Below are 13,895 nucleotides of genomic sequence, written 5' to 3' on the forward strand. Positions count from 1 at the left end.
TATATATATATATATATATATATATATATATATATATATATATCAAGAACATCTGTTTTACCATGCTAGCATGGTTTGGCCAAGAATTGATTTTAAGGCAGGATTTTACGGTTGGATGCTCTTCCTGTTGCCAAACTTCATGTTTTCAAGTAAGATCTTTTTTATTCCACTGATCTTCGAATGTGAAGAGTGACTGGTTGTAATGTTAACAAGGAAATACAAGCATCATCACAGTTTCATTCAAACCATGATAAGTTACCTGTTGACATTCACCCACACATTCACACACACACAGAGCTTACTATAGTTTCCGTCAATCAAATTCTCTCAGAAGATATTAGTCAGTCTGGAACAATGATAGAAGACATTTGCTTTAGGTGCTGCACAGTAAGACTGAGCAGCAAGCCATGTGGTTGCAAAGCAAACATCTTCACCACAGAAACATGCTTCTGTGCGTGCATGTATGTATGCGTGTACACATGTACATACATACATACACACACACACACAGGCAAGAAAAAGTAGCACTCAAGACATTTGGTTGAAGTTAAATGTATTTAGTAACAGTTTGACTCAACTCCATGAAATTTAAATCGTGTGGAGCTGAGTCAAACTGCTTTATATATATATATATATATATATATATATATATATATATATGTATATATATTAATTGAAGCTGAAAAATATAATCTTGCTTACTTGTCAATCCTTTCCAATTCAGCATCAATCAGTGGACCCATTATCTTACATTGTTCTGCAAAAAATACATCAACACAGATTATGTCTTATGTCACAGCTGATATTGTTTTATTGCAATTATATCTTTCAACCTCCTCCATTCAATTATTGTTCTACATGTGGAGGAGTTGGTGTAATGATACAAAAATAGCCAAATGAAGAGAATGACTTGCAGAATGTTCAGTTTGACTAAACAGAAGTCTTTGCAGTTGTTGTATTTAATCAGTTGTGATAGCTAGAGTTGTTGTCTTGCCATATTCAGAGTAATGTCCAAAAGGAACCAGGACCACTTGATTCGAGCATGAAGATGATTTAGATCTCATATAGAAGCAGTTGTTGAAGGTGGCTTTATTGAGTAACATTATAGAAATGAAGGTTTATTTTTATCCTCATAGCATTTTTTGATAAATAAAGTTATCTGTTATTTTATAAACATAAATCTGCCCTCAAATATCTTATGCACCATGTGTATATGTGTGTGCTTTATATAATGTGCAGTTAGGTAGATATGTACATAATACATTATTTACTGTTAACATCTATCTACAGCTAACAAATCCAAATGTCCCTGCAACTTAACACTATCAAGCAACACAGACTAACACCTATCATGTTACTAATTATTTGTAGTAATCTGTTGATGAGTGATGGAATAGACAGCTAATCTCTTTTGTGGAAAAATCTAGCTGTGAGTGAGAATAACCTAATTACACCAAGCAATCGCACAAACTTTCTGCCTTTCAAGCACAGGAAACAAGTACCAATCTATGACCCACCACTAGTAACTCACCACTTCTTATTAGGCTTAAAACTTTAGGGCTGTCATCATAAACATTGGTACAATCAAGGAGTGTTTCTGAGATGCAGGAGCAGAGGTGAAAAATGGATTGTGGGAAGCCACATCTCCATTCCCCACTGGCAAGTAAAAGAGATGAGATGGGTGGAAGAGACAGAGAGATTAAAGTAACTGAGTGTGCATGTATATAGTGCATGCATGCATGTATGGTGTGTGTGCATGCATGTATGGTGTGTGTGCATGTCCATGTGTGTAAATGAGTATTATATACAGGATCAGATATTAGTGATAAACTACATTGGAGTCATTCTCTTCGGGTAGTTAAGGCTTTTGAAGGAAAGCATAAATTCCACAACATCTTGGTCACTATTTTCTGTTAATCTGAAGTTTAGATAAAAAGCTTTTATTTTTACCTTCAAGAGATAATAACTCCGAAGAATCTGGTTGTGTTTCTCCTGTTGGATCAGCATTCTGGATCAGTGCCAATACTTGGTCAATCTTTGACTGTAGTAACATTGTTTAAGGAAAAATAAAGGAAATAGAGATTTTCAAAGTTAGAATGTAACATATAAACAGACATTTACATGAAGTACAAAATATAAAAAGGCTTTGTAAGGTTTGTGCTGTGTCTACTTCACAACACTGTTCAAGGACAAATAAATGAAAGAGAAATTTTAAAGTTAGACAATAACATTCAAACAGACAAAATGTTTTATAAGGTTTGTGTTGCATCTACTGCACAAGTACAATAACTGATTCTAGATATAACAAAATTTCTGGCTCCAATTATAAACTACTCTTATATTCCTCAGAAGATCCATCAGGCTGAGCAAAATCGCAGTCATGGCAGATACCAGTATCATGCAAATTGGCACCTGTGCCAATGCTATGCAAATGGCACCCATGCCAGTTGCACATAAAAGCACCCATTACACTCTTGGAGTGGTTGGCATTAGGAAGGGCATCCAGCTGTAGAAAACTATGCCAAATCAGACTGGAGTCTGGCGCAGCCTTCCAGCATACTAGCCCAGTCAAACTGTCCAACTCATGCCAGCATGGACAATGGATGTTAAATGATGATGACGATGATGATGATAGCAATATATATATATATATCATCATCATCATCATCATCATAATTGTAGAAACCAAGCCAAAGCTGACACTGGAGCTTGACATAGTCCTGTGGCTCGTTGGATCCAGTGAAACAATCCAACCCATGCCAACCCCTGTTAAATGATGATACTGATAATTTAGAGATAAAAACGAAAAGAAATTCACCTCATCCACTTCTACTTCTTCCGGAAGAGTTTCCATAACTTTCACATCGACTTCTTCATTGAACTGAACACCTTTTTTCTCTTTCACTGAAGTTGAAAAAAAGACAACACAAACATGAGACGAAATACTGTGATGTCAACCACCACAACATGTTAGCTCTAATGATACAGTTCTAAGCATGTTGATACATTATATATATATATGAATGATACAGCATTGAATTGATGAAAGCCAGATGGCAGAGTGGATAGAGCAAAGGAGAACTGAGAAGTTAAGAGATTCTTAAAATGTCACTTGCATGATTTTGTGTCAAAGTATTTAGTTCTCCATGACAGTCCACTGATGTACTATAGGGTGGCGTAACTCACCACAGTAAGTAGATACTACAGGATGATACAGTTCACCTAACTCTGTTTTACTTTAAGAATTAAAATTGTAACTCTAGCAATAGGATTTAGAAATTTGATAAAATAAAAGCTTTTCCCACCATCCAAGCTACTGACATAGATAAAAGGGATAAATATATAAATGGACGTACTCTCTTCTGGTTCAGCTGTTAGATTAGAAGTAACAAAGTTGGCAGGAAACAGCCCCTCTCCTCTGTGACTGAAACCTTTCCACCAGTTTGGATCCCTATAAAAACAAGGAAACATAAGATATGTAAAACACAAACTCATAAATAACTTTTAACACAAAGCTACATAATTTGAAGGAGGCAACAGTTGGTTATATTAATCTCAGAACTTGAGTTACTTAATTTTAGTGACCTCATATATCCCTTTATACTCTGAATTTAAATCATAGCTTATATAGCTTTGTCTCTCAAATGTTGTAGAGTTGATAAAAACCAGCTTTACATCCTTTAGTTCAAAAGAACATCTAAGTTGTGACAGCAGAAGGCAGACGGGGCTGCATTAGCTTCGTACTCATCTGCAACTGAGCATACTAAATCAGCATAAAATAAAGTACCTCGTTCAAAGATACTATGTGTTACCTGATCCAGGAGTTGAACCCACAACCTTATGATTGTGAGCCCAACGCCTTAACCATTTAACGACATTCTAATGAGGGGACAAATAAGGTAAAAAGAGAATAAGGAAAATTAGACTTACGTATCATCTTGTACACTAATGATTTCACCAGCTTTAAAGTTAAGTTCATTATCTTCTGCTGCTTCAAAATCATACAGAGCTCTCACCTGTATCAGGAAGGGAGACAGAAAGAAATCTTAGTTATCGATTATTGGTGATTAGCAAACAACATAATGTAAAGTGATGTCAGTTGACCAAGCAAAATATCATAGTAAAACTGACATGTAGATAGATGTTAGTTGTCTGAGGTGACATGCAGATGACATGTTAATCCTCCAAAATGACATGCAGACAAATGCCAGTTGTCCAAGGTGACATGTAGGCATATCTCAGTTGTCTAAGGTCATATGCAACTGTGTCTTAGCTGTCCAAAATGACATGTAAACATGTCTTAATTGTCCAAGGTGACGTATAGACATAGGTTGGTTGCCCCAGCAGTGTTGCAATATGATAAAATTATTTAAGTAAAAACTAGAGCTGACAGATTTTGTTAATTTCCACCCCTACAAAACTAATAAAATACAACTAAATCCATAATAATAGATGTAAAATTCTGTTTGTCTAGGACCCCTGTATCTCAGTCTATATTTGCTCTCCATAGACATATTATACTCTTTTGAAATCAGGATGATCCCAGAATTGAAAATTTGCCCTTCAGTTGGTTCTTGAACATTCAACATTGGGATCAGGTCTAGATGAGGATTTTTTATATGCTAACAAGTACTGGGGTTGATGTAAAATTTCAGGCATTGTGTCTATAGTAGAAAGGATTATTATTATTGTTGTTGTTACACTATTTATACACACTTTTACTGCACTACTTTCACCATTAAAGTTAAGGCGCAAACTCCAGGGTAACAGACCACTCACTGGCCTAAATGAACTATTGATCTCTACATTTGTATTGAGTACTTATTCTCGAGATCATTACTTAACAATGGACATATATATCATAGTCAGACAGACAAGATGTAAAACACAGCAACGTCATAAAGATCAACTAACTAAAACAGTCAACAGGCTAGACAAACATGGTAACTTCTACATATTAAATTTGGCTTTTAAATGGCACAAGCAACCTTTGAACTTAGTATCTGGTGTGTTATTTTTCTAACAACTACTTGATTAAATCTGGAGAACAAAAAATGAAAAATTGAGAGACAAAGAAGGAAAAGAAAGTGTGGACAGTTAGAGACAGAGGGAAATGTAAAGGCGAGACTGAATAAATATTTATTTTCAAACACACAAAATCAAACACAAAATTTACATACTTTGCGATACTCTTTGCTTTTGGGCAAAGTATTACTGCTGCTAAGGGCAGGGGAAGCTGATGGGTATAACGAACCACCAGTTTTGGATTTTTCAGCTTCTTGTAATGATAAAGCAATGGCTGAAAAATATAAAACATATGAAAATCAATTAATTGAAAAAGAAAATTGATTAATGAATTTACTCAAATTAGTATAACATCATAATTATGATGAAACAAAACCACAAAACAAAACCTGAAAAATAATTTCTATTAAAAGATACAAGGCCTGAAATTAGGTGGGAAGTATATAGTCTATTATATTGAACTCAACATTGGACTAGAACTTTGTGAGTCAGGAAGGATGGAAAGCCAAGTCAACCTTAGAAGGACCCTTAGTAGTACCCTGTTGTTCGTATACACTGACATTGCACATCCAGTGGAGCATCACTTGCACATAAATATGTTTACACAGATTCATTGGACATGCACACAACCACATATACACACATGCATACATGTTTTTCAATGCTACCATAGGTTAGACAAATAATTATTGAGGCATTATTTTACAGCCAGATAAGGACATATAAAACTTCCCTATATGCCAAAACTCCGTCTATTAAGATATTCAAACAATGAGACAACATAAAGAAATGTTAACCTTTTGCTATATCATCTTCTTCCTGTTGTGTTTGAACAGCATCAGGATTTGAAATAAGTGTTGGTGTTTTCTTTGGCTGTTAAAGAAAAAGAAGAAAAAAATGATTATCTAAACATGCATCTAAGGATTAGGAATATAAAACTCATAATTGTAACTTGTCAAGTTTCAGTTTTAAAATCAAATTTTAAACTTCTTTGTAATGAATATGCTTGTGAAGTGAACTGTTTAACTACACAGACATCCCTATGTATTTAATGTGTATGTGTGTTTATATTTTAATTCTAAGATAATGATACACTTTGTCCTGTCAGATGAGTGTAATGTTGAAGGAAACTCAGAACAGCTCAATGAGTGAATATATTACAGCTATGATATAAAAATACACACAACCTCTATCTTAAATATATGTATTCAATAACTGACATAAAACTAACATCTATTACACTGAAATATCAGTAACGAGCAAACATAACACTGTGTGGTTTCTGATTACATCTGCAGGTCACATGATATGTTGTTGTTTGCTCTTTGTTTTTGGTCACATGATGCACTGTACCTATTTGTTCCTTCCATTCTCTTTGGCGTCCCTGAATACACACCTTAGACCTAAGTTAACACAATAGGACAAAGTTTTACGATTTACATTTTAGTAGTTTTACATTTGATTTTTGTTTTTAAGGATGAGTGAGAGGACATAAAAATTAGCCTATGAACTGTTGCTGGGAGTGTTATGAATGCCTTTCTAACCACCAACTAAAATAAGGGTGACAGAGGTGTTTTTAGATGAGCTGAAGACTGAGCCTTGCTAAAGGACACAATATCTGAGACTCCCTTCGGTCATGACTGACCATGGCAATGTTCCTAGAAAGTTACCCTCCCAGGCACAAGTCCGGGCAAGGTTGTTTATGGAAGACCAGCAGTCACCCAGGCATACCAGTCTCCCCTCTCCATGCCACCAATGTTATCCAAGGGAAAGGCAAAGGTCGATACAGCTTGGTACCTGTGACGTCGCAACTCATTTCTACAGCTGAGTGAACTGGAGCAACGTGAAATAAAGTGTCTTGCTCAAGAACACAACACGCAGCCCGGTCCGGGATTCAAACTCACAACCTCACAATCGTAAGCTCGACGCTCTAACCACTGAGCCATGCACCTTCACAAGGACAACATAATAGTGACAGAAAAGTTTGAGTATGATTTACTCATGACCAAATAGACTACATCGTACTTTGGTACTTTAGTTTATAATATCAAAGTAACCAATATCTAGGCTGTAAAGTATCAATTTCCAGAGTTATGTGGAAAAAACATTAAACAGAAGCTTTGAACTTGTTCAATGAAATATGTAAGCAAATGAATAATGGAAGCTTGACACAAATCAGAAAAATGCAGTTGTAAAGCTCAAATGTTTGATATCACATCTAATTTTAAATCTCATAAAAACCAGTTTTCAATGAAATAAATAAGTCATGGCTGCTTAACCTTTTAACAGTTACATGTGATCTTTATAATTTAAGCAGTTGACAATAAAATATAGTGATGAGATATTATACACAAGAAATGTATAAACAAGATTCTTCCTCTTCAGTTATATAATCAGGGAAAATAATTCACCAATATTAAACAAAATTAACAAATAAAAAAAATTTTCTCTACACATGCAAGAATTTGATTAAGAAATTTCTTACACAACCACATAGTTCAGTCCCACTACACAGTCCTAAGACAAAAATATTCTGCTAAAGGCCTTTGAGTGGATTTGATATATGGAAACTGAAAGAAGCTTGTTGTATATATATATTTTGTAATCTTTCTGTAAAATCAGCAGCACAGCGTGCATAACAAAGCTTCCCCTTTGAATTACAGGAAGAAACCATATGATGGGCTTCCACATAGTTTCCATCAATCCCAGTTTCACTCAGAAGGCTTAAGTCAATCTGAGGCTATGGTAAAAGACACTTGCCCAAGTTGCCACTTAGCAGGATTGAACCTGGAAACTTGTGATTGAGAAATAAACTTCTTAACCAACTGACTATTTAAAATAAAATTGCACAAGTTATTTCAAAAAGGAAACATTAAGGAAAATTAATGCTTACCACTGTATCTGGATCGGAGAAGTCATGTCCCTCTTTTTTTAAGTTTTCATACAGCGATGGCATCAAGCTGGAGAGAATTATCAAAATAATAAAGTTTCAATAAATTTATGTAATTAAAAAAAAAAACAAGACAGGCCTTACAATTGCCTGATATTCATCAAAGACGGAGACACAACTTACTAATGATTGGAGACAAAACAAGGAAAAAGAAAATTCAAATACAACAATAACTGTTTCAGCATTTATGGCACTTCCTAAAAGCAGAAGTAGGTTTCATTCAGTTCACCACAAGCTTACCTGTCACTCTGCAGCCCACAATAACTTTATAGAAAATGCATATTGAAGTGCACAGAAGATACAATAAAGACATTGGCATACTGTCAGCAACAGAAAGGGCTTTAGAAATATCAGCACACTAGAATATCTGGCAAAACCAGCAGCTATGAATTGAAGACAATAGACTGCACTGATGGCCTGCTGGATACAATAGTTTAGCTATGTTTCTTAGAGAATGGATACAATTATTGCTGAATCTGGGCCTAATGAAAGTATATATTTACTGTAGCATAAATGGTATAAAAATATATTTTTTTAAAAAGCAGCTTCTGTTGGCAACAAAATATTTTCTTCCCATACAAAAGATGTATACAAAATGTAATGGAGTGTGGTACTCAATGCAGAAGATTGGGAAGACAAAGAAGAAAAGAATGCTCCTGTCTGCAGCATCAACCTCCACTCTGGAACCCAACTGATATAAAAAAGCACAAACATTTCCTTCAAGATTATCAGCAGAAAACATCAGCAAGACAGTGCATCTCCCCACAGAAATAGTAGCCAAATCCCTCCGATTATACCTTATTATCTTGAAATAAAACACAATGGATAATGCAGTGCTGGACATAAAAACGGCAGAGCGACCAAAGGTTGGAACATTTTGGGTCAGAATTACCCAGTTGGGCTAATAACAGCTACTGCCAGCGATAACCATAGAAAATGGAGTCACAAGGGATGAAAATTAAGAACAGAGAAACCCAAATTAGAAATTAAGAATATTAATTTGACTTACTTTAGAGCTGGTTCATCTTTGAATTCTGGCATCTCTGCCCATCGTTTTATCAACAACTTCAGCTTCTGTGCTACTTTTGGGTGAGCCTGAAAACAAAAGAAACAAACATTTTATTTCAGACAAGATGAAATACATATATATATTTCAGATTCTCTTAATAAGAAGAAGGGATGTTGATGAAAACTTCTTCAATATTGTTCGTTTCCAAAATTGTTTACAATTTTTGCCTGTGTGTGTTTATGTTCAACAGATGGTTGTGTGTGTTACAAATGTACAAAACAGATATTTAGAGTATTTTTAGCTTATGCTAGAAATAAAACAAAGTAATCTTTTGGTTTAATATCACAACCTCCATTTTACTTTAAACATTAAAGGATGCATGCTAATTTTGCTGAGAGGTCGCTTAAAAATGCAGAATTGCAAAACTAGAGCTCCACTAATTAAGTCTGTCCTGTCTGTCTCTTTTGCAACTACAAGTAAAATCTTTACTCATACACAAACAGTTTAAAAAATAATGCAGAAACAATATGTCCTCATTGCTACAGTACAGACAATACAGTCATTATGGTGTGTGATTTAGTAAATCATTTCCGAGATATGGCCTTCTCCTGTTATTTCAATCAGCTCACATCAAGTCACGTGTCTCTCTAAGTAAAACTGACAACAGATACTCATAGATGCTAACAACAATAATAAAAGAATTTATATTGCTATTTGATGAACAATAACATCATTGGTTACAAGTTACCAACGAGCCAATCACTGATTCATTGCATTTCTGATAGTGAGAGTGATAAAGCATTGTTTGGCAAAACAAATATTACACAAGATATTTTATTTGAAATACTTTTTTTTTTGTTCTTGATGCCACATCTTTCATTGATGCATATTGACAAAAGATTTAGATACATATATATTCTGCAATGGTTTTTCCAATTCACTCCAAGGCTACAGTAGATGGCATTTGCCCAAGGTGCCAAACAGTGATATATTTAGTCATCTTACAGATTGAAATAATTATATACTGCTAAAGAAATTTTTCTATACGATTTTTGTTACCATATTTGAAAAGGTATCTCCAGCCAAACCTATTTTCCCATGCTTTGTCAAGACTTATGACATTTCTCATTCACAATATCATGACGAGTCAAAAACTGTTTGTATCACGTAAAGCAAACTTCAGTTAAAGGAAGAACTGAAGACAATAGACAATGTTTGGTGTTAGAAATGTGACTCAAGTAATTCTAAAGACCTTGCTTTTGGTAATCTGATATTTTTGCAAGACAAGTGAAATTCTTAAAACAAAGCAAGTCATTTAGTACCTACAGCAGCTAGTAATCTTATTGAGTAATGTTCAACGAAAGACTTACTTTTTGTCCAATAAAATTGCGACATTCTGACACGAAATCTCTGGAGCAAATTTCCAAATGAAATGGTCGACCACAGTTATTTACACAAGCATCCAGAAGCTGGAAATAGAAACAAAAATAAAGAGATGAAAAACTGCAGGTATCTTTAAGATGATATAGACTTTAATCCTTAAGGGCTGATTTCTTTAAAAAATGTGTTGTTTTTTTATTTATTGAGGTTCAGATTTTTCTTTTTTTCTTTTACATAATTTTAATTTATAAACTTTATTCTTTTTGAATTTCATGAAAATAGTTGCATCTTCTAGAGTGAAGAAGTATCTGTAGATTCCGTTTCATTTTTTTAGAGTAGAAGCTTCAGTAGGCTTAGTTACCAAGTGTAAATGTCTACAGTAGCTTTGGGTTGACCCCAGCCATACGAGGGAAATTAGGTAGGTGGAAACTGTACAGAAACTCAAAGGGAGCATTACTGTTCTTTGATGATAGACTTAATTTGTTGGTCACTAGAAAGGGAAGTGGCTTTATGCCAGAAGTTGAGAGACTAAAATTTGGTACAGAGACAAGAACAGGTGTCTTGCTACAGAGGAGATATATAGCTACCTCATGTTATATCAGGGTGGGTGGGATTGACTGGAAAGAGAAATAAGGATGGTAGTGACAAAGTGTCTGGGAATACTTTCAGGATAAGAGAAAGTGAGTATGAGAGAGAATATGGATTAGAAAAGATGGGTAGGTAAGATTACAAGAGTATACAGAGTGTGACAGATGATTAGAGATGGGTACAAAGGTGAGGTGAATAGGGAACAAGGTTGGAGGTAGTTGATCCAGGAGACAACCCAGGCCATGTTTCAGTATTATGATGACTTCACCAGCAAAGCATAGTCTCCCAGATAGAGTCTGGATTAGTTGAACATAGTCTAGTCTACCACTATATTAGTTAAACCAACAACATCATTACTCTAGTATAAAAGATAGATTCGCTGGATCAAGGTGTCATGTATTAAATGTAGAAACTTTGACTCACGGTTAAACTTTGCATTGTCACAAAAGGAACTTTATGATTCATCCGTTTCACAATAGCACGAAGACAATCTTTGGGCCTGAAAAATATTAAAATACGATACAAAGACATAAAACGATAATTCTGGCATCAACATTTTTAGAGAACGATTCTACAACTGAACAAAGAAAGTCTGTATTTTCCAAAAATTTACCAAAAATTTAGAGTGGAAGCAAACACAATGGTATACATAATAAATTGGAATCATCTTCATGGTGATATTCTTATCATTGCTATCATTTTCTGACTGTTTTTCATACTTGTATAGCTTGAATGAGTCATTTCCAACACATCTCCCGAGCAGCCTTTTGCCATCTCTTTTGTGAAGTTTAACCTACTGAGATCAGCCTTTATTACTTCTTCCTTGGTCTTCTTTAACAAGTTCCTTCCTCTTGGATCACTAGGAACTTCTTTACTCAGACTACAGCAACCTCTCATAGTAGCATTTCTGTGCCTTTTACTTTTCGGTGTCAGTGAAGGTGAGTATTTCAGTGATATTATATACACTTTTCACAATCTGATTCATGCAGTCACACTGCTTTGTTATAAAAAATACTTCTCATCCTCACAATATAGAACATTGGAAAGTCGATAGTGATACTAGACAATGAATAGAAAGCCCGGTGGTTTGTAATGTGTACTGCATGAGTCCTTGATGAAGATGCTCAACTCTCAATGGCTGAATTTATCTTGCTTTAAGTAGCTACTCCAAATAGTATAGTTCATAGCTGAGAAGAGTGGAAATGATGAATATTTTGTTGGATTGTAGCACCAAGTTCAACTCTGTCTCACCAAAAAGCTACCTACAATACACCAACATCCAATCTGGATATACTTCCCACTTACTTAACACTATGGAATTCACAGATAGACAATAGCTTCATAAAGCTGTGAAACTGGTGAGACTTAATAGCTGGTTAAATCTAATCACAAAGCTCCAATATGATCAGATTTAGCTATTTAGTTCAATATAAAAATACACATTTCCTAAGCCTCTGGAGGCCATCTTAAAGGTTGGTGTTTATCTGCAGTTGCATAACAAAAAGATGACTGCAATTCCCACTCCATTACAGAAAGTAGGTTAGCTCGGGGAAATACTCTCAGATAATCATAAAGCCGTTCCTACTGAAGTGTAGCTGAGAAAATATAAAATTAAAGTTAACTGCTGGCAGAGGATTTAAGCACAAGTTCTACAGGTTGCAGCACAATACTATAATTTAAAGACCATTAGTGTTCTATCAAGTTATCCTCTACTATCATTTGTACAAACTTATTTAGTCATGCTTATATCATTATTTTTAATATTTCTTTGGGGTTGAAGCTGTCTATAGAGGTCTAGTTATATCAACAGTTTCATAATACTTATTTAAAATACAATGTGAATGGTACACTTAAAATGTTATCAAGTATAACACCACAAGCTGGTTTTTGGATGCATTTAACCAAGTCCATTTTGTTGCAAGTATTTGGACCTGGTCTCCAGTCTGAGGATAACCCAATATATCACTCCACTAATGCAGTAACCCATAAGTTGTAGTCACTTATTCCTATGCCCTCCTCCTCTCAGTTACATAATAATGCCATAGATTCTACCCTTTTCTTCATGATAAAAGTATAAAAGTGATTATCACAGCAAAATGGTAATTTTAATTCTAAACAATCATGCCTCATATAAACAATTCGATGCAGCATGGAATTTTGTCAGTGAACAGGTTATGGGTTCAAAGCAACGAAAATATTTTGACAAATTCAATTTAAATGTTGAAGTGAATCTAGTGGTTTTTGTGTGTTTTTAAATGGCTTATAAACATCTTCCATGCTGCAATTGTTTTTGTTTCAGCACATGATCTCAGATCAAGTCACTAACTATGCAAGTACATCTCCGTAACATGTCTTATATGTATAATTTTTATTTTGAAAATTCACTCAGTACAAGTGATAATCATTCATCAGAAATCTATGAGCTGCTAAAAGTGTCAGCCAAATATCCCTCAAATTATATCCTACAATCTTAAAAAGGGAGAGAACATATTAGATAATGTAATCCTTAAATAGATTAGATAACGTTAACTTAAATAGACGAGATACTCAAATCCAGAATGCATTTGATCATAGGTATACTCAATGATGGTGAATCTCTTTAGACTGGCACAATGAAATTTTAATTTAATTATTGGAGTATCACTTACATGTATTTTAGCTTTAGGTAAATATTTATAGATTGTCTTTTTTAGAACTTGATATTGCAGGAGATTGTTTTTATTTTTCAAATTTCATCATTGCTTGCTCCTCCTTGATACCCTCTAATCTCTCTCTATCACTCTCCACTTTCATCTATTCACTCTACCAAGCTACCTGTGTTGAGGTCATTGAACTTGTCTGACCCTCTCACGTTTCTGATGCTAACCTTCTCTCCTACACACTGAATTAGGCCACCTGTGTAACAAGGGTCTCCCCCACCACCAGACTGTACTCAATATCCTC

At 34.7% G+C, this 13,895-nt stretch overlaps 1 protein-coding gene across 1 annotated transcript in view; it reads right to left on the reverse strand.

Moving 5' to 3' along the window:
• LOC106869415 (signal transducing adapter molecule 1) overlaps positions 1-13,895 on the reverse strand; it is a 66,247-nt gene that overhangs the window by 6,781 nt on the left and 45,571 nt on the right. Inside the window, exons 3-13 of the mRNA XM_014915146.2 lie at positions 11,376-11,451; positions 10,355-10,453; positions 8,985-9,070; positions 7,919-7,985; positions 5,823-5,898; positions 5,181-5,299; positions 3,931-4,016; positions 3,357-3,451; positions 2,819-2,904; positions 1,951-2,041; positions 703-757 (exon numbers count right to left, since the gene is read on the reverse strand). Coding sequence (XP_014770632.1) covers positions 703-757; positions 1,951-2,041; positions 2,819-2,904; positions 3,357-3,451; positions 3,931-4,016; positions 5,181-5,299; positions 5,823-5,898; positions 7,919-7,985; positions 8,985-9,070; positions 10,355-10,453; positions 11,376-11,451 — 936 coding nt within the window. The remainder of the gene's footprint in view (positions 1-702; positions 758-1,950; positions 2,042-2,818; positions 2,905-3,356; positions 3,452-3,930; positions 4,017-5,180; positions 5,300-5,822; positions 5,899-7,918; positions 7,986-8,984; positions 9,071-10,354; positions 10,454-11,375; positions 11,452-13,895) is intronic.

The sequence above is a fragment of the Octopus bimaculoides genome, chromosome 10 (assembly GCF_001194135.2).
Source record: "Octopus bimaculoides isolate UCB-OBI-ISO-001 chromosome 10, ASM119413v2, whole genome shotgun sequence".
NCBI classification, from domain to species: domain Eukaryota; kingdom Metazoa; phylum Mollusca; class Cephalopoda; order Octopoda; family Octopodidae; genus Octopus; species Octopus bimaculoides.